General features: G+C 41.7%; 1 protein-coding gene across 1 annotated transcript; it reads right to left on the reverse strand.

Moving 5' to 3' along the window:
* Nucleotides 1-1,724: 1,724 nt before the first annotated feature.
* NRN1 (neuritin 1) lies at nucleotides 1,725-23,969 on the reverse strand. Its single transcript, XM_070749108.1, has 3 exons — nucleotides 23,732-23,969; nucleotides 18,469-18,613; nucleotides 1,725-3,074 (listed from the first exon to the last, which is right to left on the reverse strand). Exons 1-3 carry the CDS (start codon nucleotides 23,784-23,786, stop codon nucleotides 2,843-2,845), a joined length of 432 nt encoding a protein of 143 aa, XP_070605209.1. The 5' UTR covers nucleotides 23,787-23,969; the 3' UTR covers nucleotides 1,725-2,842.
* Between the last annotated feature and the right edge of the window lie 398 nt (nucleotides 23,970-24,367).

Below are 24,367 nucleotides of genomic sequence, written 5' to 3' on the forward strand. Positions count from 1 at the left end.
GCGGAGCTCCATCCCACCCACCCGGTCCGGGCAGCAGCCCACCCCTGGATACAACACTTAATGATTGTCATAGGGATCAAATAAGCCAGTGTTTCCCAACCTTGACAACTTGAAGATATCTGTACTTCAACTCCCAGAATCCCCCAGCCAGCATTCGCTGGCTGGGGAATTCTGGGAGTTGAAGTCCAGATATCTTCAAGTTGCCAAGGTTGGGAAACACTGAAACAAGCAATGAGGAAATTCTTGAAACTCTTCGAGTTCGCTGGTTTCGAAAGCGATCGAGCTGACTCCAAACGTGTGTGCCATTCGTTCTCGCTTTTCCCAAATCGATGGCATCACACACAATCTCTCCCCCCCCAAAAAAAACCCCCAGGCCAATTTATGGGAGGCTCCGATCAGCTGGACCTCGGACGATGGTTCGTTTTCTTGAAACTGCTCTTTTGCACAGGGTTATATGAATGTAACCTCTTTCCCCAGAAAATAAAACCGCATCCTCATTTCAAACAATAATTTTATTTTATACCTTTTTTTTCTATACTTTGTAGCAAATCTTTTATGTTATTTTATTTTTTTTGCTGCATTGACTTTATAATAAACTTTCTTAAATTACATATTTTTTTCTTTTAAAATCAAATATTCTCTTAATATACCCCTCCCACAGAACCTTTGTAGGTTGTGTGTTCGCACTGTTATTTTTTTTTGTAACGTTAACACATACCTTTCTTCCCTCCCCGCCTCCCCCCCCCCCCCCAAACCCCTGTGATCTGTTGGATAGCCAATAATGGTGAAACACCTATAAAACAAGAGGGACAACTCTTAAAAAAAATAAAATAAAGAGAATAAAACGGAGGGGAAAAAAAGGCAGTGAAGACTTGAAGGATGCTTTTTGACGGCTTTACAGCTCAGCCTTCCGCAACACTTAGCAGCATTCCACGGGGGGCGCTTCTTTTAAGCCCCCCCCTCCCCAAATTTGGCAACTTTTATTATTATTAAATAATAATTTATTTAATATTTTTAATGTATTTATTAATTCGATTTGTATGCCGCGGACTCGGAGAGGGGCGGCATACAAATTAAAATTATTATTTTTATTAAAATAATTAATTATATTTTAATTAAGATAATGAATTATAATTATTTTAAAACTCCCGGACTTCAACTTCATATAGCTGGCTGGAGAATTCTGGCAGTTGAAGGCCGCGAGTCTTAAAAGTTGCCAAGTTTTGAAGGGGGGGGGGGAACTCCTTGTTTTTAAGCTTAAAATCCCCCCGCATTTTGGTTTGTGTTTTTTTTTTCATTTTGTTTCCTTCCCCCCTTCCCCCCCTCCCCGATCTTCTTTCTCCCTCCCCCACCACGCCACCCATTGAGGAGGGAGTCCTGGTTCTTCGAAGTGAAATGGCGGTGGAGGGGGGATATCGAGGGAAAAAAACCACAACAAATCGGTAAAACGACAAAAGAGTTTTCCGAGGCGAGATCGTCAAACGTCGGTGAGTTCATCCCCCTTGAGAAAGCCGCTCAACCCACGTGCTCAGGTGGCTCCATTTCCGGTCGTGCTGCCTCCCCCCCCAACGCGCCCACCACCTCCAGCTTCCTCGCTCCATTCACACCTTTCCAAGGAGAGGCTTTGCCTTCCCCAGGCTGGGTGGGTGGGTGCGTGGGGAGCTCCTCTTCCGTGGCCGTGAGTAGTGTTATCAGTAGCGTTATTTTATTACTATCGTTACTATTTATTATTATTTATTATTGTTACCTATATTAACTCTTTATTAGTAATCGGTGGTGGCTGGAAGCCGTTCCTGAGATTCATGGTTGCACCCACCGCTCGCTGGCGCGCGCGCACCCACACACACACAAAATAAGAGGGCTTGGAGTTGACCTTGGTTCTGAAGGAGAGGACTAAAAGCTTGAGGTCCGAGTTTGGCTAGTTTGCTTGGCTCGCCGTTGGGGGGGACCATTTGGCAAATCATCTGAACGCAAAAGAAATGAGAGAGAGAGAGAGGGAAAGAGAGAAAGAGAGAGAGGAGGGAAGAAGGAAAGAGAGAAAAAGAGAGAGAAAGAAGAGAGCGAAAGAAATAGGGAAAAGAGGAAAGAGAGAGAAAAAAGGAGAGAATGAGAGAAAGAGGAAAGAGAAAGAGGAGAGAAAGAAGAGAGAAAGTTAAGAGAAAGAGGAAAGAGAGAGAAAAGAGGAAGAGAGAAGGGAAAGAGAAAGAGGAAGAGAGGAAGAGGAAGAGAGGAAAGAGAAAGAGGAAAGAGGAAGAGAAGGGAGAGAGAAAGAAAGAAAAAGGAAAGAAAGAAAGAAAGAAAGAAAGAAAGAAAGAGGAAAGAGGTAAGAAAGGAAGAGAGAAAGGAAAGAGAAGAGAGAGAGAAAGAGAGAAGGGAAAGAGAAAGAGGGAAAGAAAGAAAAAGGAAAGAAAAAGAGGAAAGAATGAGAGAAAGAGGAAGAGAGCGAGAAAGAGGAGAGAGGAAAGAGAGAAAGCGAGAAAAAGCGAGGGAGAGACCAGGCTGGTCGTGATGGCTTCCATTTCTCTCTCTTGCCCCCCGCCCCACCCCAGTCCTTCCCCAAGATGGATATTGGGAGCATCAGCATCACGGAGACTTCACAACGTGTGTATCCCCTCCACTTCTTCTTTTTTTGTGGGGGGGAGCTCCCCCCCCCCCCCTCCGCTCCAAGCCAAGGGGCAGAGGCGTCTCCTCCGTATAAATCCACTTCCTGGAGAAAGAGTAGAAGCGGCGGCGGAGGGGAAGGAGGCGGGCTGAAGGACGGTGGCGACGGCGGCGGTGAGGGAAATCCTGCGTCGTGTGGACCCGCGCGTGCTGTTGACGTGTGAAGGGGGGGGCCTTCTGACTACATGGAGATGCAAGTCGCCAACGCGGCGGCCAGAGCCACCAGCAGCACCGGGGAAGCGGAGGCTACGAGGGACGAGGCTGATCGGTCGGTTTTGCCGCAGAGGACAAAGAGGTTGCCTTCGTACTCGAGCTTTTTGGATTTCTCTTTCAGTTTTTCCCAGACGTCTGTCAGCCCTTCCTGACAATCCGTGAGGGCTGTGAGGGTGCAGGAGTGGAAGTCGTCCCAGTATCTGAAGGGAGGAGAGAAAGAGAGAGGAGTTGGTGGCGAATTACTGGCAAGCCTGCCTTCCATCTGCCCTCACTATAGCATTTAGACCACTGGTTCTCAACCTTTCTTTCCCTTAATACAGTTCCTCATGTTGCAGTGACCCCCAACCGTAGGTCTAGCGCCAGTTCTCCCAACAGAGCTTTAAGCTGATTGGCAGGAAGGTCAGAGGGACACCCCCACTATAAATGCCTGATTGGTTGGATTGTAAAAATATGTACCAAGGCGCCAGAATAGAAGCTTCAGTTCCTAACACCATGAGACATTTGTCTTTGGCTCCTGACCCCCGAGGTTGAGAACCATTGATTTAGACTTATATACCGCTTCATATTGCTTTTACAGCCCTCTAAGCAGTTTTACAGAATCTGCATATTGCCCCCAACAATCTGGGTCCTCATTTTACTCACCTCAGAAGGATGGAAGGTTGAGTCAACCTTAAGCAGGTGGTGACATACTACAACTGGCAATTAGCTGAAGTAGCCTGCAGTGCTGCACTCTAACCACTGCACCACTGTGGCTCTTACAATAAACTTGGCAACTTTAAGATTTGTGGACTTCAACTCCCAGAATTCTCCATAGTTGGGCTGGAGAATTCTGAGAGTTGAAGTCCACAAGTCTTAAAGTGGCCATGTTTGAAAACCCTCTGCTATAAATGGCTGGAAGCTGACTAAGGAGAGATTCAAGCTAGAAGTAAGGAAGAACTTCCTGACGGTCAGAGCGATCAACCAGTGGAACAACCTGCCTGCGGATGTTGTGAACTCCCCAACTCTGGACACTTTCAAGAGGAGATTGGACTGCCATTTGGCTGGGGTGCTTTAGGATTCCTGCTCAGGCAGGGGGTTGGACTTGATGACCTGCATGGTCCCTTTCAACTCTAACAATAAAATAAAATAAATAAATGAAATGGGTCAGCAATAGGTGATCCATTGCTTGAGGGTCTGGGTTCAGGTAAGCCAACATGGCTTAGCACAGCTTGTATGAATTCAAGTATTACAGTACAGCGTTCCCTCGATTTTCGCGGGTTCGAACTTCGCGGAAAGTCTATACCACGGTTTTTCAAAAATATTAATTAAAAAATACTTTGCGGGTTTTTTCCCTATACCACATTTTTTCCCACCCCATGACATATGTCATCACCAAACTTTCGTCTGCCTTTAATAAATATTTTTTTTAAAATAAACTTAAATAAATAAACATGGTGAGTAATAATATGAATGGTTGCTAAGGGAATGGAAAATGGCAATTTAGGGGTTTAAAGTGTTAAGGGAAGGCTTGGGATACTGTCCATAGCCAAAAATAGTGTATTTACTTCCGCATCTCTACTTCGCGGAAATTCAACTTTCGCGGACAGTCTCAGAACGCATCCCCTGCGAAAAGTGAGGGAACACTGTATATGAAATAAAGTGAGGTTATAACAAATATTGAGTCAACAGTATATACATTTTGTGCATTCCTAATAGGAATAGATGACCTATTGCAGTGATGGCAAACATGTTTTTCTTCGAGTGCCAAAATAGCATGGGCGTGCACTATCGCACATGCACAAGTGCCCACACTCATAATCCAATGCCTGGAGAGAGCAAAAACAACTTCCCTTATCCCCTGGTTGCCCTCTGGAGGCCAGAAACGGCCTGTTTCCCAACTTCTGATGAGCCCAGGAGGCTTGTGTTTCGCCCTCCCCAGGCTCCAAAGGCTTCCCCGGAACAGGGAGGGAAGGTAAAAATGCCCTCCCCCATCCCTCTAGAGCAGTGTTTCCCAACCTCGGCAACTTGAAGATATTTGGACTTCAACTCCCAGAATTCCCCAGCCAGCAAATGCTGGCTGGGGAATTCTGGGAGTTGAAGTCCAGATATCTTCAAGTTGCCAAGGTTGGGAAACACTGCTCTGGAGGCTCTCTGGAAGCAGAAAATCCCCTCCCAGAGCCTCTGTGCGAGCCAGAAATCAGCTGGCCGGCACACACATGCATGTTGGAGCTGAGATAGGGCAACATCTCGTGTGCCAGCAGATATGGCTCCACATGCCACCTGTGGCACCCATACCATAGGTTCGCCATCCCTGACCTATTGCTTCACGTATCATGTAAGCCAACGTGTTGGCTTGTATGGATTCAAGTATTCTATAAACTGAATTTAAACATGCCCGGGATAAACATATATACATCCTAAGATAAAATACGGGAAATAGTATTAGGGCAGACTAGATGGACCATGAGGTCTTTTTCTGCCGTCAATCTTCTATGTTTCTAACTGAAGTTATAACAAACCATGGTATAGTACAATAAACAAATTCAATCAACCATATACACTTCTGTCATTTCTAATAGGAATAGATGATCTATTGCTTGACATAGTTCACGTATCATGTAAAGCAACATGTTGGCTTAGCAGAGCTTGTATGAATTCAAGTATCATAGTTTATGAAATAAATGGAGGTTATAAGAATCCACAGTGTTGCACAAGAAATGACTTCATTGAATAATATACACTTGTGCATGCCTAATAAGGCTGCCAACCAGTAAAATAAATGCTGATAGTTTGGAGTAGGGGTGAAGATGAGGGAAGAAATCCAGGTTCAATTCTGTATCAGCTACTACACCCAAACGTATTGGGGGTGGGGTGGGGGGTTGGCCAGTCACCCTTACTCAACCCATCCCAAATCATAAGGCTGTTCTCTGAAAAATCAAAGGAGACATCCCCAGTAGAAAAAGGCAACTTTGCCTTGCAGAAAGGGGCAAATATGACTGGTGTATCTGGCAGAGAAGCCATTCCCCTGGCAATTCTATTTGGTTCTTTCACCCTCAGTATTGTCTATTCCAAATTCTCACTCCAGAAGGTTAGCCAATGCTCCAGACCAGTGTTTTTTCAGCCTTGGCAACCCCAAGACTTCAATTCCCAGAATTCCCTAGCCAGCATTACTGGGAGTTGAAACATTGCTAGGAATTGAAATCCATCCATCTTGGAGTTGCTTAGGCTGAAAAATTCTCTTCCCGAGGAATCATCTCACTTTTTTCCTGAAATTTTTATCAGCATTGGATGAGACAATATCTCGTGTCCATCATCTACAGTCCTTGGGGAGGATAAGGGTTGCAATGTTACATCTGCAGGGCTCCAGCTTGATTCCATGATGCCCTGTCCCTGTCCCTATATTGAACAATTACATCAAATAACTGTTTATTAAAATAATAGATTGCAAAGGTATGGTTTAAAAAAAACCCCACTTGATGTTCCCTATACAGTCGTACCTCAAACTAAGAACGCCTCTACTTATGAACTTTTCTAGATAAGAACTGGGTGTTCAAGATTTTTTTTTTTTGCCTCTTCTCAAGAACCATTTTCCACTTACAAACCTGAGCCTCCGAAACTGTAACTGGAAAAGGCAGGGAGAAGCCTCCGTGGGGCCTCTCAAGGAATCTCCTGGGAGGAAACCGGGCCAGGGAAAGGTGGGGAGAAGCTTCTGTGGGGCCTCTCTAGGAATCTCCTGGGAGGAAACAGGGCCATAAAAGGCGGGGAGAGGCTTCTGTGGGGCCTCTCTAGGAATCTCCTGGGAGGAAACAGGGCCAGAAAAGGCGGGGAGAAGCCTGGGTGGGGCCTCTCTAGGAATCTCCTGGGAGGAAACAGGGCCTCCACCCTCCCTGTGGTTTCCCCAATCGCACACATTATTTGCTTTTACATTGATTCCTATGGGAAAAATTGCTTCTTACAAACTTTCTACTTAAGAAACTGGTCACGAATTAAGTTCATAAGTAGAGGTACTAGCATACTGGAAGAATATCTCTTCTGAGCCGTCTGCTAGGGATACAGCTATGCATAATTGAAAAACATAATCTTTCTTACTTCAGAGAAATTATGGGCCAGTCTAAGGAAGACTAGAATTGATGAGTAGTTCATTTATTTTGTGAAGAGGAAGATATATGGCACTTCTAGTTGCTCAAGGGAATGAACATAATAGTAGTCACTCCTTTGATTTTTCAAAGAACGACCTTGTGACTTAGGAGAGGTTGAGTAAGGATGACTGCCAAAAAAAAAAGCACCCAATGAGCTTCTAGTAGCTGAAGATGGAATTGGACCTGGATTTCCTACCCTAAACTTAATTTACATAAATGGTTGATAGCCCTGTTAGGAATGCACAAAAGTGTATTTTGCTGAATGAATTCATTTACTGTACTAATCAATGGTTTGTTATAACCATAGCTAATTTAATGAACTATAATAGTTGAATGCATGCAAGCTTCTCTAAGCCAACATGCTGGCTCACGTTATAGGAACAGCAACACTCTGTCAAGCAATGGATCATCTATTCCACTAGATTCTTGTCTTTAGTCATATATAATGTGAATGGTTTATTTAGTTAAGACACAAAAGGGACTAGATTAGCTCACAACACTGTGCCAAAAAATAAACCATGTTATAGCTTAGCTTATGTAAGCCCAGTCCTATTCTGATGGATGTGGCTGGAGTGTGATAATTTGGTTGGAATCAAATAGTTGATAAGGCTATCTTAGATGTCAGTTGTCCCCCCCCCCTTCCTGAAAAATCTTCCAACTTTTAAATTCAGATCAAGAGTCAGCTAGCTGCTACCACTCCATTTCCATTTTTATGTGGATTCAGTAAGGATATTGGCTTGGAAAATGATGTTCTGGTGTAAGGCACTGCTGAATGGATTTGTAGGAAACCATGGGGAATGCCTTGGACAAATCATCCCAAAAGTTATAACCACAAGTCCCATTAGCTATCTTGCCTCTTTTGACTTGCCCTGGGAGGCCATGTATGAATGAATCCTAGGACGCCAAGCTATGACTGCATACAGTGATAGAAAATAACTTGGCACATGGCCCAACCTCTTTTCCCCCTTACTGCTAAATTAAAACAAAATTGGAAGTGCTTAGAAATGTGCAGCTTATGTTCTAATATTTTCCCCCTGAGCAGTAATGAAAAATGTGAGTGGAGTGGGGAAGAGTTGTGATAACTCAGCTTTAAGAGAAATAATGTATACCTTTTATACAATGTCTGTGATACTCTGAGTTAATGGAACTAGTGACAGGGACCCTTATGAACCTGACACAAAGGATATCTTCATTATATCTCGAGTGCCAGGTAATGGTTAGGGTGCTGGAAAGCTGCAGAGATCAGGTTCAAATCCCTATTCAAATAATGAAAGTCACTTCCTTATTATAGACACTAGTATTTGAGATTAAATTGCTTCAGAATGTTTTATCTGATCAATTTCCATGATACATGGAACCACAAATGAATGAGCCACATTTTAGGGTGGGTGTTGCCCAAACTCCACCTGTATCTATTTAGGTAATTTAGGGATCAGTCAGTTGGACAAACCAAGAATTTTATAAAATATGAGATAAAGTAGTATATGATTGGTGGAATTTTAAAAATAGTATTAAAAATTAAATAAGTAAGAATGTATAATTATTTGAAGATTTATAAGATAGAGTGAAATAGTTTATAGTATGATACAGTTAGAAGTGTTATCTTTTCCTGCATTTTTTATATTTTATCTTTTTGAATAAGTATATGATATTTTATAGATAAAGAAATTTAATTAACATGATTAATATAAAAATATAGAGTTAAATTTAACAAGAATGTAATGTACATGTATGACATTTCTGTATTGATCTGACAACAGTTAGGGTTTTATATTTTTGTATTAGTTAGACTTCTACGACAAGCGGAGCAATGGTAGCTCCTTAAATGTTTAACGTTGTTTGTCTTTGTTTGTCTTTTTTGAAAAATAATAAAAAATATTTAAAAAAAAAAGAAAACCAGGGGAAAATGTATGCAAACCCAGCCATTATGAAACAAGAGCAGGGTTTAGGAACCCCCTAACTTTTCTTAAAGGGGGTTAATAAATAATGAATATATTTTATTTACTATTTATTAACCACCTTTAAGATAATTAATTAATATAATTTATTGCTTTCTTACTGTTCTACAGATTTTAATGCTACCATTTGATCCTGAGAACAAGTGCTTGGCGGTGAATTTAATTTGCTTTTCGCATATTTTTCATTTTGTGGCAGGAGCACACAGTCTTGGCAACTTTAAGGTTTGTGGGTTTCAGCTAGCTGGGGAATTCTGGGAGTTAAAGTTCACAAATCTTAAAATGGCCCTGATTGAATGCTCCTGCTTCAGCAGTGGGTTGCTCCCGGTTCAGCGAACTGGTAGCAGCAGTTACGTACCCAGGACGCTTTTGCGTATGCACAGAAACATTGTGTGGCGAGCGCATCGGTAGCAACAGGATTTAAAACCCACTGCTGTCCTGCTTTGATGGTTCAATTTATAATCTGACATGCCTACATAATGTAGAATCATGCCTTTCATATATTTATTTTCCTAATGCTGTCTTATTGCTGCTTTCTATTGGCTTAACCTTTATTTAGTTTTTTAATCTCCCAGAAAATTACATTATCAATTAGATTTGAAATATAATAAAAGTATAAACAAAGGAAGCCAAGTATTCCAAAGAGAATCTCTGAACTTTAAAGTACATTTTCCAAGAGAAAAAGCAGTTCATTGGACCTTGGAATATACAGGTAACCCTCAACTTAAAACCACAATCGAATTAAACCCCAAATTTCCATTGCTAAGCAAAAGACCATTTGTTAAGTGAACTTTACCCCCTTTAATGACCGTTCTTGCCACAGCTAAATGAATCACTGAAGCTGTTCAGTATCACAGATGTTAAATACATCTGGCTTCCCCATTACTTTGCTTGTCAGCAGGTTGAAAAAGGTGATCACATATCCCCAGGGTACTGTCACAATCAATAAATACATGCCAGTTGCCACACATCTTACTTTTGATCGTGTGACCATGGGGGTGCTGCAGTGGTCATTAAGTGTGGCAAGAGATCAATAAGCCATTTTTTTCAATACTGTTGTAACTTCGAGCTGGAGTGGCACAGTGGTTAGAGTGTAGCACTGTAGGCTTCTTCAGCTAACTTCTAGTTGTAGTTCAGCAGTTCAAATCTCACCACCGACTCAAGGTTGACTCAGCCTTCCATCCTTCTGAGATGGGTAAAATGAGGACCCAGATTGTTGGGGGCAATATACTGATTCTGTAAACCGCTTAGAGAGGGCTGTTAAATCACTATAAAGCGGTATATAAGTCTAAATGCTATTGCTATTTGAATATTCACAACCACTAAGTGAGTGGTTATAAGTCAAGGGCTACCTGTAATTAGCAATAGCATTTAGATTTATACACTGCTTCAAAGTGCTTTATAGCTCTCTCTAAGAGGTTTACAGAGAGTAAGCCTATTGCCCCCAACAATCTGGGTCCTCATTTTACCGACCTTAGAAGGATGGAAGGCTAAGTCAACCTTGAGCCTGGTGAGATTTGATCTGCCAAACTGTTGGCAGCCAGTGATCAGCGGAAGTAGCTTGCAGTACTGCACTCTAACCACTGCGCCACCGAGGCCCTTATAATTAAAGCTTGAAAGTAGACATTTGTTTAATCAAAGGGTAGCATATTAAAATATATATATATATATGTGTTAACGATGGATTGCACCAAATGCAGCAGATTCCTAAAACTATTTCTTGTTTTTTTTAAAAAAAAATACCTGGGAAAAATGAAAGGAGAGCAGCAGATGGGGAAAAAAGTATATAGATAAAAGATTACAAAAATAGATTTTCCCCACCTCAAACAGCTCTCTCAGTCACTTTCAAGGGAAAAATGATACAAATACAGGTAGTCTTTGACTTACAACAGTTCATTAAGTGGCTGTTCAAAAGTATGATGACTTATGACTGTTGTTCACAGTTACGACCTTTACAGCATCTCATGACCATGCCATCAAAATCCAGATGTTTGGCAACTGGTTCATACTTAAAGCAGTTGCAGACTCTGGCAGACTCAATGAGAAAGCCAGATTAACTTAAGAACTATGCTACCAATTTAACAACTACACTGATTCACTTAACAACTGTGGAAAGAAGATTCATAAAATGGGGAAAAATTCACTTTAACAGATTTCTCACTTAGCATTTCTCAATTGTGGTCATAAATCGAGGACTGTCTGTATATGCAATCCTTTAAAGCGTGCATAAATTAATAAATAACAAGGAGTTTCTTCTAAAGTGAAAAACAGTGGCATCCTAAAGCAGTTCACACAATAAAATTATAAGGGCATATTAAGACCAAATTAAGTGAGATGGAATGGCACTGAATCAGATAAAGCCATTCAAGTGGGTACTTCCACAATAAGATAAAAGTAATTATAGATTGTCCTAAACTTTGAGTTCTGTTGTATAAGCTGCTACTGGTTGCATGGCTCCATGGAAAATGGAAGTCAATGTTATGAAAACAATCTGTAAAGGCAGTATGTGGAAACATTCTGATATTTAATATATAATATTATATATCTTCTGGTGAGAACTACTGTATATCGTAAAGCTCACTTAGACATATTTATAAGAATCCAGGCAAGGCTAGAAAAAAAATCCATGTACTTGATCACCAAAAGCAATTATGCTTTTGGTGAGAAATGATTGGTGTTATTATCTAATTGTACACTGCAGTTGTTCCTTTTTAAATATTAATTTTATTAAGAATTTCAGTTAAAGAAAAACCAATATAAACTAAAAAAAAGAACAAAAAGAAAAAGTGCAGAATAAAAAAATTAGAAAAATAGAAAAGGAAAAAAATAAGAATATAGTAAAGAAATATATATATATATAAAGAAATGACTTCTTTCACCACAAGTATAATCAATTTTAGTAACATCACCCATTAAAATACAAGGCATGATCTCAAGAAGATATTCCATTGCTTATCTGTAAACAAGTTCTTACAGCTCATTCAGTCCAGATCAGCAAAAGTCCATTAAGAGTTACCAGAAATAACATACCTATTTTAACCTTGATCAAATAAACCAACTGCCTATTCCATCTTTTTACCTTTAACAATCCTTAGTTCCTTCAACTAATGTGCTAGAAATTGATTTCTTCATTCTTTCTCACAAAATTCTTCAGAGTTTTAACAAGCTTCTTTTGTAAATCCAATATAGGAAAGTTTTCCAGGTCAGTCTTTTGGGTTTTTTTCAATTTGTATATCCCTTTTAATTAAAATATCCAATTTCATTTGTATGTCCAATATTGCATCTTTTCATTCTTGTAGTCTCACATTTTTAAATCCACTTTCAGATCAGTCTTGCTCAATATAACTTGATTCTCTTCCATAACATTGTTCAAACACATTCTGTCTACAGAAGCAGATACAGTACTTTTAAAAATAATGTCTGGGTCCATTGCTCACATTGTTCCTTTGGTATACCCCATGTTAAAATACTTCGCTCCATTCTTTATCAGTAAGTGAAATTTAAATGTTCTTCTTCAACTGTAATTTTAGTTTCTTCTGGTTTAGTTCCTTCCAGTGTCCAACCTTCAAAGTCTCATCTTAACATTTTTTTAAAAAAAGAATTCAAAACAAAAGCTTTTTCCCATGAAAATGATTATTATCCATTCCAAAACCTTATTTTAAATCAATCTGGATCCTTAGTCCATTCATAACTTTCCAAAATCAGTCTTTTGCTGTTTATTCAAAAAAGAAAATTTAAAAAAATCTTTACACTTGTATTTCAAACTTCTTTTGCTAAGGATTGAAGAAAGATCACCTCCAAAGATATCACTCCAGATTCCTAAAAACTGAAAAGTAGTTAACAAGCAATTTCTGAAAATGATTGGAAAAAATTGAAGCCAGTGTCCTTTTGACAGAGTTCACCCCAGATCAAGCCCCCCCCCCCCAAAAGGTTATTTCCTCCATCACCCAGAGTTTTAAGCCTGCTAGAGACCACTATCATGCAGAAATAACTGTATGGAGTGCTTGTGGAAAATCTGAAGTCACCTCCTTGTTCAAAGAGGAATTAAAGAGTCAGTTTAATTGCTGATTCTTCATTCCACTATAGTTCTTAGCTCTACTTTTAGCTGAGCCATCTTCAGTTCACCATTTCTTTCCCTAAAGTCCCACTTTAGCTGCCTTAAAGTATTTATAGTGGTGGTGCTACCTATTCTGCCTCTCCTGGTTATTTCTTCATTCAGCTGGGCTATGGTAGTTTCTTCCCTTTTAATGGAACATGCTATTTGAGTAGTAAGCCTAAGTACACTTACTTGGAAGCCAGTGTTAAGCCAGAGAGATTTACTTCCAAATGTTGGGTCTTTAGGATCAAGAAGCTGCCAAATGAAACAGCTGCAGGAACTGGAAGTTGTACTCTTCTGTCTGTAATTTGGTGTGGAATATCTTTGCCCCCTTCCCATAGTTGGCCTGCTGCTAGAAAACTGTCATTTTAGTTCTCTGGATGATGCATGGTTATGAGAATTTAACCAGGCTGTTGCATTTCTTTTAGGACTATTAAATTTTCTGTTCCACTGAATGTTTGTTGTGAAAGATGTCTTCTGTTTTAACTGATGAATATCTCTTGTGTACAAGAGCAAAATGCAGACTTTGCAAGGCATTTGAATGGAAATATGGAAAATATTTTATCCATAAAATATGGAAATCAGTTCAGGAATTCGAGTTTGAATTCATCGTGAATTAGTCCTGAAATATGTTTTCAAGTCTAAAAGTGATGTCTAGGAAGCTAGATATAACCTTCAGTTATTTGGGTGTCTGAAGCTGCCCCCATTTTGTAAAGAGCATCCCAATGAATTGTCAACTAAAACCTCAATGCTGGGAAAAGCTGGTGGCTCTTACCTAGCCTTTTATGACTTTCCCTCCCCTCATTTCCCATACCCACTTCCTAAAGTAAACACTTAGCTCTAATGGTTTGTAGAGATTCTCAGTCATCCAGGTCACAGTTGTCCCAAAGGTGCTTTTTTCAGGAGACAACTGGACTTTCTTGTTTTTTCTTTGAAGACTTTTCTTCACTTCTCATCATCAAGCTCTGACAGGATGGGGGGAATGGAAGGATTTATATTCCTTGCAGACAGCTGGTCATTTACATCTTACATTTACAACTAGTATATCCTTCCTTCTAACCATTAAAAGTTATGTGTGGTTATGATTGTGTAGTATCGATTGTTTTTCAGATAATGGGGTTTAGTTACATTTTTAATTATTTTATTTTTATCTGTACTGTTTTATTGTTATGAGCTGCCCCAAGTCTTTGGAGAGGGGCGGCATATAAGTCTAATAAATTATTATTATTATTATTATTATTATTATTATTATTATTATTATTATTATTATGTCAAGGGTGTCCGACTCAATTTCATTGAGGGCCACATCACGGTTGTGTTTGACCTTGAGGGGCCGGGGTGGGCGTGTCCTGCTTAACATCACTCCCGTCAGGGGTGCCTGTAGATGGCCAGCAAAAACAGGCTCCCAAGCTCCATTATGGATGCAACAGGCTCCTGCAACCTTCTGCCAGCGGAAATGAAGTTAAAAAAGCTCCATTTTCACTGGAAGAGGCAATGCAAGCCAATCCTTCTGTTTCCAGGACGGCCCCCATGGGCTAAATCTAAGTACCCCATGGGACTGGATCTACACCCCACCCCCCCTTGAGTATGACACTCCCATTTTAGAAAGTCATTGAAGCACTTTATTTGTATCCCTAGGGTCACCTGAGTAATGTTCCTGGTTCCCACAGTCCCCAATTTTTCTCTGAAAATCCATTACTACTACTCAGGTAATCCAGAGGACAAATAAACCTGCAAGTGCTTCAATGATCCTCTAAAACAGTGGTTCACAACCTTTTTTTGCCCATGCCTCACCTAAGCATCTCTAAAATCCTCAAAATCCCCCCCACACATATCTTATTATTCAAAAAGTGAATTCTTACTCATGTGGAGGAAGCTTAACAAGGCTATTAACTTGGTTTAAACAAGGTTCCAATTGTCCCTATTAAAAATCAAATTGCCCCCCTGTGGAGCATGGGCCCCAGGTTGGGAACAGGATGCAAATGACCAGCTGTCTATAAGGAAAACAAATCCTTCCCTCCCCACTATGCTGTCAGAGCTGAAGAAGGTTCTTGGATGAGAAGCAAAACATCTTCAAAGGGAAAAAAAAAGAAACGAGGCCCAGTTGCCTCCTGAAAAAGCACCTTTAAGACACGTCCCTCTAATGAAAGGATCAGCCCGTATTATGTTAATAATACTAGTTGAACACATGCAGAATTCTTTCCCGATCTTTAAACATTTGAGGTCTTCAGAGTTCATTGGTGCATTCATTATAAAGTTCTTCATTGACTGGTATTCAATTTTGCAAGGGATGAATCCGTTCCAGACTTGTAAGCAATTCCAAGAATTCAGTAAGAACAGTGACAGCAACCAAAATATGACCAGTAAAAATTGCATGCACAGCACCCAGGGATGCAATTGTATCTGTAACCAATTGTTTTGCTCTCTGTCCTCCCTTCCAAATAATAATAATAATAATAATAATAATAATAATAATAATAATAATAATAATAATAATAATAATTATTATTATTATTATTATTGAATCGCATAATTACATGATATGAATTGGAATAATTATCATCACCCCGCCCCCCAATAGCTCGCCCATTGTAACGACACGTGGTCTCGACTGCTCAGGACTTCTGTGTGGCTTGTAATCACAACAGGTTCGTGGCGGGGCTGCCACACCTTGTAATTTACGAGGCCCCCTGCGAACTGTTTGGTGGAGTCCGGCGCTTGGTTGCCGTTTGTGTATAAATAATGAGGCCTGGAGACGGCAAAGAAGGCGGAAAAGGGCGTCTCTCCTGTTGTATTTCTGCCGTAATTGCGTCTCCCGGAGGCAAACTAAATCTTCCCGGAGCTTCTTTCGACACGACAGGGAGAGAGATCTGAGGAAGGGAACGCGAGGGAGGAGGGGCGGCCTGGCGGAATGCGCCTGCTTCTAATTGCGGAATGTAGGCCAAAGCTTCCGCTCCGCCCCCTCCGCCCCTCCCCTCCCCTCCCCTGTGCCTGCCTGCCTTGTGGGTTGTGGCTCTCCCGTTTGTTATTTCTGCAGGGCCCCAAGCAGATATTTCTCCTCAGGGAAAGGCCGCGGAGTTTTCCAATCTAGCGGGGAGGTCGGGGGTTGGGGTGGGGGAGCAGTGGGGGGGTCAAGCGCAACCGTGTCGACGCACGGTCTTGCTTCGTGCGTTACGCTTAGGAGGCGGTTGTGCTTTGCCTCCCCCGTAAGGCTTCGCCAGTCTTGCCCGCCTTCTTTCTTCCCTCCTTCCCTCGCACTTTTCTTTCTTTCCTCCTCCCTCGTGCGCGGGCTTTCTCCTCAACAAGGCCGTTTCGTGCAAATGCCTGGGCAAAGCCGTTTTGGTGCAAACGCCAGGCTTTAAAAGCGGAGCTTTGAAAGGCAGAAAAAAAGAAACGAAAGTAGGTGCATATTTCTCCTCAGAGAAATCCGCGCCTTTTTTTTCTTTCTCTCCCCCCCCCCCCTTATTTTTTGGTCAGGGGTCAGGAAAGAAGAACGTCAGCCATTTCGATTCCTCGTTTCGGTGCCGCCTGGATACACTTTCCAGAACAAGATTTTTTTTTCTGTTTACGCTTCTGAATGCTGTGGTAGTAGTAGTAGAAATAGGCTTGGCTTCCAAGTAAATAGGAGGCAACGTGGAAGCGTCTGAAAGCCGATTGCACAGTCCAGCTCGCTTCGAGCTAAACGATTTCCTTCCCCCTTTCTTTCTCTCCAGATACAACTCACTAAAACCGGGATGCATTTTTAAAATGGCCAACATGCAGTTTTTTCCAGTCTCTCTTATCTAGAAAATTGCTCCGGTGCACTCAACATAATTTATTTCCAAACAAATGAAATGTTCTTTACTGATGTGAAGCTGGTAAACCATGGAGACTTGAGCAACTGTCCTAAAAAAAAAACCCCATACATACATGTAGGCTAATATGCTCAGAGGTAAGGCTCGATAAATCCAACCAGTTGCATTTAATTCCCATTGAACCTCTTTTTAAGTCTTAATGCTGGAAGTAAATTCCATTCGATTATTTGCAGTATGCTCCAAGGTCAATACAGTCTGTCAGAAATAAGTCCAGTTGAAATTGGATGGGATGACTACCACAAACACACGAGGGACATCTGGCAGCATATTGAGTTTCCATTTAAATATTGGATTGGCTTAATATATTTATGCAGGATTGAATCTGATTATTTCAAGCTAGCCTGTTTCCAAATTTAGAACTGCAACCTTCGAAATCTGCAAAGCACAAGCAACAATTCTGTTCGTTACTTCACAGGTTGGTCTCTGAATTTAGATGGGACACAAAAGGTGGTTTCTCCTACTTCCTTAAGGAAACCGACCATCTTAGCAGCTTCATCAGAGATAAAAGAGCCTGAAAATGGCTTGTGGTATTTCAGAATTGCATCACAACACACCACCATAAGACAAAAATAATTTATGGCTGCATTTTTAAATGGCTAACCATTATAAAGAAGGGTGGGATGAAAGAAAGATCTGCATTTGAATCCACATTCTGTATTATAGTAACCATAACACTGAAGGAAAACATCAACAACTATTCTGGTCAATATATCAAAGTACCACTCCCCCCATCTAAAAATAGAATAAAACAGATTACTATTACTATGTTGCTTTAAAAATGTTGGTATTTAAGAAGTATGTTAAAGCCTTACTGATATTTCACTAATTATGGGTAAGCTTTCCTTCTCCATTCCAAAAATTATTCGAGAAGAGGTAAACTTAAATATAGCATTAACTTATGGAGGAAGTAGAAAGACAAGCCTATGGAGAAAATAGAGTCAACCTATCCAGAGGCTGTTAAGTGCTTTGTTTCAAGCCTGCAGCTTTTGGTGGAAATAAGCACCTGGTCATCAATAATATACAGCTAGCTATGGTTTTTTTTTAATATCAAGGAAGAAATGGAAAGGAAAAAAAATTAGAGAAAAGAATTACTGCAGCAGAAGTCCCTGATAATTTGGAGTCCAGTTCATTGTAATGTAAATCTATTAAAATATTTTAAATTTCTACTGTCTTTAATAAAATGTAAATTGCCCAGAAAATCATATGTGTTTGAAAATAAATTCCCCTAAAATCTGGCAGATTTTATTTCCATTACTCTGTGCTTAGCTTGGGTGGGTGGGTGGTTTCAAACAATGGCAGGGATGCATCAAGATTACATCAAACAGTTTTGTCTGCTTATTATGGTTATTCTTGATGGGCAAGAATGGCAAGTTTATAAACCCATATGAAATAACTGTTTTTGCAAGCTAATTGACTTTCTTTTGCTTATACCTAACTACAATAGCAAACGACTTTCAAAGAAAAATATAGGCAGTTATAGAAGTATTAAAATTACAATAACCATTTTCGAGTAACCATATAGATAAACACACACAAACCAGAAATAGCTGCAAAAGCATAATGGAACCTACCGGCAGATTGTTTCGAGATTTTTCTTGTCATCCAGGTCTTGCGGGTAGTTGGCAATGTTTTGGCCCATCTTGACCACGCAATCCGAGAAGCCCTTAAAGACTGCATCGCACTTGCTTGCTTCTTTGACTGCCTGCACCAGGTATGCTGGAGAACAGATCAGCACCATATCAGCTGGACAGCTCCCAACAAGATAGCATGCTATACCCACCCTTAGTTTGATTCTAGAAAGCGCCGTGATCAAGTGCACTTTCCTTTCACCTTCACACAGCTGCACCAAAGATACAATAGGAACAGGGTCTGCTCTCCTAGTAGCTATCTTCATCTAAAACCATCACCACCCTTTTACATGAAATTGGAGAAGCTGCATTTGAAACAGAACACAGCAGGTCTGAAGCATAGCTAGATCAAACTCTGCATTTAACTCTTCCTTAAGTGACCCACAAATAACTTAATTCATAAAACTATCGTTGCATCAATAGCAGAAGAAATTGTTTTGGGTTATTTAACCGTTGTTCATCTTAGAATCCGGTTTGAATTATTTTGAAGGGGTTTCTTTATAAAGTTTTGGTTTATTTTCTGAATAATATTACATTGGAATTGGCAAACACCAGCTTCTGAAATGTTGTATTGATTTCTGAACAGAAGCAAATGGGTGAAATGAACTTTAAAGCCAGCCACATTGTTGAGGTTGCTAAAACTATCGCTTAAGCAGATTTTCAGTAATCTATAGAATAGAGGGAACATTCCCAAGATAATTTCAAAACCAGAAAGTGTATATACTGTACATTTGTCTATAGAGGATGATGAACATATCGGGAAGCCATCAAATGTAGACAGATCCTGAAGTCCTATCTTTTATCATTTATTTCTGCAATCGAATCTCCTGCCTGTCCCCTTTCATGTTGCTCCATGAGTTTAGTAGTTAGAAACATGTATACCCCACTACCATCTGTTTACAAATGTGAAGCAATGCAAGTAATACAAAGTATCCTTATGCAAATGATACTTATAAGTGGATTGGAAGTGTACAGGAATATAAACAGTGATTGGATGCATGCTCACTCCTCCACCACTTTCCTGATTCTTCCATTCAGGTAGAGACAAAAATATCCTTTGGGGTCTCCCTCTCATTTATTCTCTACACCTTTGTTGCCTTTGAGGAGTTTCCTTACCAATCCAATCCTGTCTATTCTGTTGACTCTACCCACCACGCACATTATTGGTGCTGGTTCCTCGCTATTCCTCTTCTGCCTCTCACAAGGAGCCTATATAGCCTCCTTGCAAAATCTTCAGGGAACCTGAAACAAGGGCATCCGTTTCTGAGAAGGTGATAATGTGACGTCCTTTTGGATGCAACCCGCATCAAAGTCAAGCTCTCCTTCCCTGGCATAATTTTGTTAGCATGCAAGATCCCTCCCCCAAAGATTAGGGTAGTCCTTCCCATCTGATATTCTTCAGATCTGTTTGACTACACCACTCATGCTCAGCCTGAATGGTAGGAGTCCTATATGTCTGGGGAGGAGGACTAGATTGAAAACAGCATATTATCTCCAACCCATGGAACTTGATGGCAGAGTTTTACTTGAATCACAATGGATCTGAAATGCACCGGTGGCAAAATAAGTCTCCCAAAGGAGTGTGCGTGTGTGAATGAGAGGTAGTTTGGTCATTGTTGCTGTAGGTTGGTCACTTGATTCCATTGCTGAAAAATATGCACGCACTAACATCAATCCAGCCCAATTTCTCCTTGGGTGGGTTGTGGGTGGGTTTTTTTTTTTTTTTTGAGAACAGGTGAATGGATACAGAGCAGCATAGGGCAATTAATCCCTATCAATCCTGCAGCAAATGAACGGGAATTGGTGACTTCTTGGTTTTAAGTGATCGCCTGGCTCGATTCTGAGCAAACCATTAGCTGTTCCCGTCCATATGCTTCAGCCTTCTGCAGCAATCTGAAAGCCCCTTCCAGCCCTGGGAAGGCAGGCGAAGAACGGGGATTTGCAATCGGGAAAGGGGGAGGGGGTTGGGATTTTTTCTCACCCTAGTGATTTCTGTACCAATCCTTTGGGAATGCTCGTGTGTGCATATGTATTTAAAGTGGGTAAAATATAGCCTCGTTACATCAAAGCTCAGCGCTGGTAGAACTTCTCTCATCCCTGTTGGATTATATAGTTAGCTCAATTTAGTAACCACCTCCCTCTTTTTCTAAAAAAAACCTCACTCCCCCGCATCTCAAAACACTGCTAGACTGCAGGCGTTGGCTGCCATACCGAACCTTCTAACCAGTAACACACACCAGAGACCAGTCCAAGAATAAACCCAAACTCACTCCCTCCTTCCTTCCTCCCTCCCTCCCTCCCTCCCTCCCTCCCTCCCTCTTTTCCTTCTTTCCTTCTTTCCTTCCTTCCTTCGCTGAGGCCTGGGCAAAGTGTCCTTTCCCAAAACCTCTGGATTGTGTTCTTCCCAGCTTCCCAGCTACAGACGGGTGCCACGGGCAGCAGTAGACATCAGGGGAGAAGGGCTAAGTGCTCCAACCTCTCTATTCCCACCTGTTCAGCTGGCATGGTAGACGTTTGCTGCCGCCTGGATCGAAAGGGGCTACATCCCTGGAGGTTCCAAATTCAGTCGCCGCCTGAAAAGGACAATTCTTTTTTTGGCGGGCGGGGGTGGTGTGTGTGTGAAAAGATCTCACTAGGGATTTCACTAGCAGCTGTCAGAAAGGGCATTTCCCCCCCTGTGTGATTAACACGCAGCAAATTTGCACGGTAAAAGAAGAAACCAACAAAAGCCTCGGTCCCAGTTGCAAACCCGCGTGTGCCCCAATGCGGGATTCGATCCTCCTTTTCTTTTTTATGGTGGTATTAAAACCCTGGGAGCTGGGGACAGCGAGGTGGACGTATATAGGCAGTCAAGCCTTCCCGTTGCTCCGCTGCGTGTTTTCACATCCCTCTTTTCTTCTGTTTCCCTACCTTTGTGTGTGTGTTTTTAAAACAACCTTGTTCCCCTGGAAAGGTCAGTCATTCGGGATTCGTTCCAAACGTTCTGGTGCAAGGGAGTCCACCAGGCCCCAAACCCAAAGCCCCTCTTTTGTTTGTGTTTTCGAAAGCAGCTCTCCGGACAAATCCTTCTACTTTAGGAGGCTAGAACAAAACGTTTTTATCCAGGTGGGTTACAAACCAAAACAAAAAAAAATGCGCAGGGGAAAGTTTAGTATTCAATACTTCCATAAACGGCTGGAAGTACAATAAAACCAAATAGAACAGAATAGAATTCTTTCATTGGCCAAGTGTGATCGAACACACAAGGAATTTGCTTTTGGTGCATATGCTCTCAGTGTACATAAAAGAAAAGGTTCATTTGAATATTTATGACAAAAATAAAGAGAGTTAAGAAATCGTAGCGCACGCGCATTGCACAAAACAAATCAACACCCCTCCCCTCTTCTGCCTATTTTTTTCCTTACATTTTTGCGCGCCTGCAGCTTTGAGTCTTTCCAAAATCCGTAAATGCTTGCGGGCAAACGATAAAGGAACAAAATAACCGAACCCCTTTTTCTTTTCGAGGATGGCTTGGCGCGCTACCGCATCTCTCCTACCAGCCCAGAGGTAGGACAAGGGAAGCCAACAACGCCTATTTCTCGGGATAGAAACGCGCCAATTTCTTTTCTTGCAGAAACGGAATTCCTACGGTTAAAAAACAACGGCCGGGCGAAGCTGCGGAGAAGGGAGACGCAGAGGGCGATTCTAAAGCTTTAAACAAGAATAACAACAATAACAAACCCAGCAAGATTTGGAGGGTGGAGTTGCAAATACCTTCTGCTTCTTATCCCTCCCCCCCCCCGAAAACTCAACCCGTTTCCCGGACATTATTTTATTATCTTAAAAATAAAAACAGGAAACGTGAACATCTCTCCGTTCTTCCCCACGCCCGGGGTTTCCAAAACGCTGCGGACATTGTCGGCGCAGAGAGAAGCAAAAAATGCTGCTAGGAGAAATAAACCCGAGACCACAAGATTTGGGACAGGAAACCTCCGGGGAGGAGACAGGGTGGTTGGGTGGGAGAGAAACCGATTGTATATAAAAGGGTGCGTGCGGACGTGTCTCTGTGTTTGTGCTTTGCAGTCCTTTAAATCAAGCACCCTTGACCAAAAAAAAAAAAAAAAAAAAACCGTGGAAGGGCATGCTTTTTTCTGTGAAGCTGCCAACCGCAGCGGGCTTTTTTTTTTTTTTTTGGCCGATTTCTCTCTCTCCCCCTCCATCCCATTCTCTCCCCCCCCCCCCGCCTCACAACGCGCATCTCCCTCTAAACAAGGCTCGGTGCGGATGGGAAAGCGGTCCTAACTTCCAAGCGCCTCCACAATTGCAAAGCTTACAGCCGAAGCGAAGGTTTCAAGGGGCAAATTCGGGAATCTCTTAAACTCTCCTTCACCAATGTAGATTGAAGCGCGTTCGTTGTAACGCACACACACACGAAATAAAACCTACTCCCTTAAAAAAAACTCCCCCCACCTTCCCATGAAATGTCTATTTTTGAGCAAGACTTTTTCGCGAACGGAGGCAAGGGATATATCGGTTGAAGCTCGGTTTGATTCTCTTTGGATTTGTTTACTCTTTTCGACCTTTTCCTTCCCTCCACGGTTTTAACACAGCATAAAAAGCATCTCCAAATAGCCGTGGGCGGAACAACACACAACACCTGACACAAACTTTGAACTGGCACGGTTTGTATTCCTTTTGTTCGCAAAGCAAAGCAAGGAACATTATTTTGCGCCCTTTCTTTCTCGTTTCTCGGAGGGGGAGAAGGGGGGAGAGAATTTAGCTTCGGACAAATAGTATGGGTGTGCTTTTGCCGTGATGCAATCTTGCAAACACACATACACACACACGGGCACGAGGGTTTCGAGGGTGGGTAGCAAGATAAAACAATCCAGTTAAAAAACGCGTCGGGGGGAGGAGAGGAGAGAACAAGCACACCTATGAGATAAGCAGGCAAATATAGCTAAAAAGCCAAAAATACTCTCCGCACATTAAATCGTATAACTATATAACAAGAATTCTCAAACTGCAGAGCCTTGTTAATTTAGATATTACGGGTTAGTGCGGGTCATTTGTTTGACACGAGAAGGAAGAAGAAATAAGAAGAAAGGAGGGAAGAAGAAGAAGGAAGAAGAAAAGAGGGAAGAAGGAGAAGAGGAAGAAGGAGAAGAAGAAGAAGACCCCTTTTAAAACCCAGCTATGTTCAGCATGAAAGTACGAATCCACTTACCTAGCTGCACAGCAAGGACCAGAGACACGTATCTGCCGCTCAACTTAAGTCCCATCCTATATTTAGTACAATCATTTGCGACTGCAGATCCTTTCTTTCTTTCTCTTTCTTTCTTTCTTTTCTTTCTTTCTCTCTTCTCTTCCTCCCCTTTTCTTTTCTTCTCTTCTCTTTTCTTAAAGTGGGACTTGGGGAAATATGGGGGGTTTCTGTTCTCCAGGCATTGCCAACAAGTTCCGAGCAGCCCTGAGACTTTTCTTGCACACACCAAACTGGAGGGAAGGCTGAAGAGGAAGCCAGAGAGAGAGAAAAGAGAGAGAGGGAGGGAGGGAGGGAAGGAGAGAGAGAAGGGGGGGGGGGTAGAAACAGAAAGGGAGAGAGAGGGAAGGAAGAGCAGGGAATGGTTCACTCCATTAGGAGGGGGCGGAGGAAGTATAGCCTCACGCCCACAGCCAACCCTGACGTGGGGGATGACACTGAGTGATTTCTTTTTTTCCTTTTTTTTTTTTTTTAAATGTGCACCTTGGAAGAGAGAAACGCCATTTATAGGCATCGCGGACTGGATTTAGCTTGCTCTTTCTCCTTCCGCCATTCATCGGAGGGGGAAAAACCCATCCTCCCCTCCCTTCTCCCGCCAGG

The sequence above is a fragment of the Erythrolamprus reginae genome, chromosome 3, assembly GCF_031021105.1.
Source record: "Erythrolamprus reginae isolate rEryReg1 chromosome 3, rEryReg1.hap1, whole genome shotgun sequence".
In the NCBI taxonomy this organism is placed as follows: Eukaryota; Metazoa; Chordata; class Lepidosauria; order Squamata; family Dipsadidae; genus Erythrolamprus; species Erythrolamprus reginae.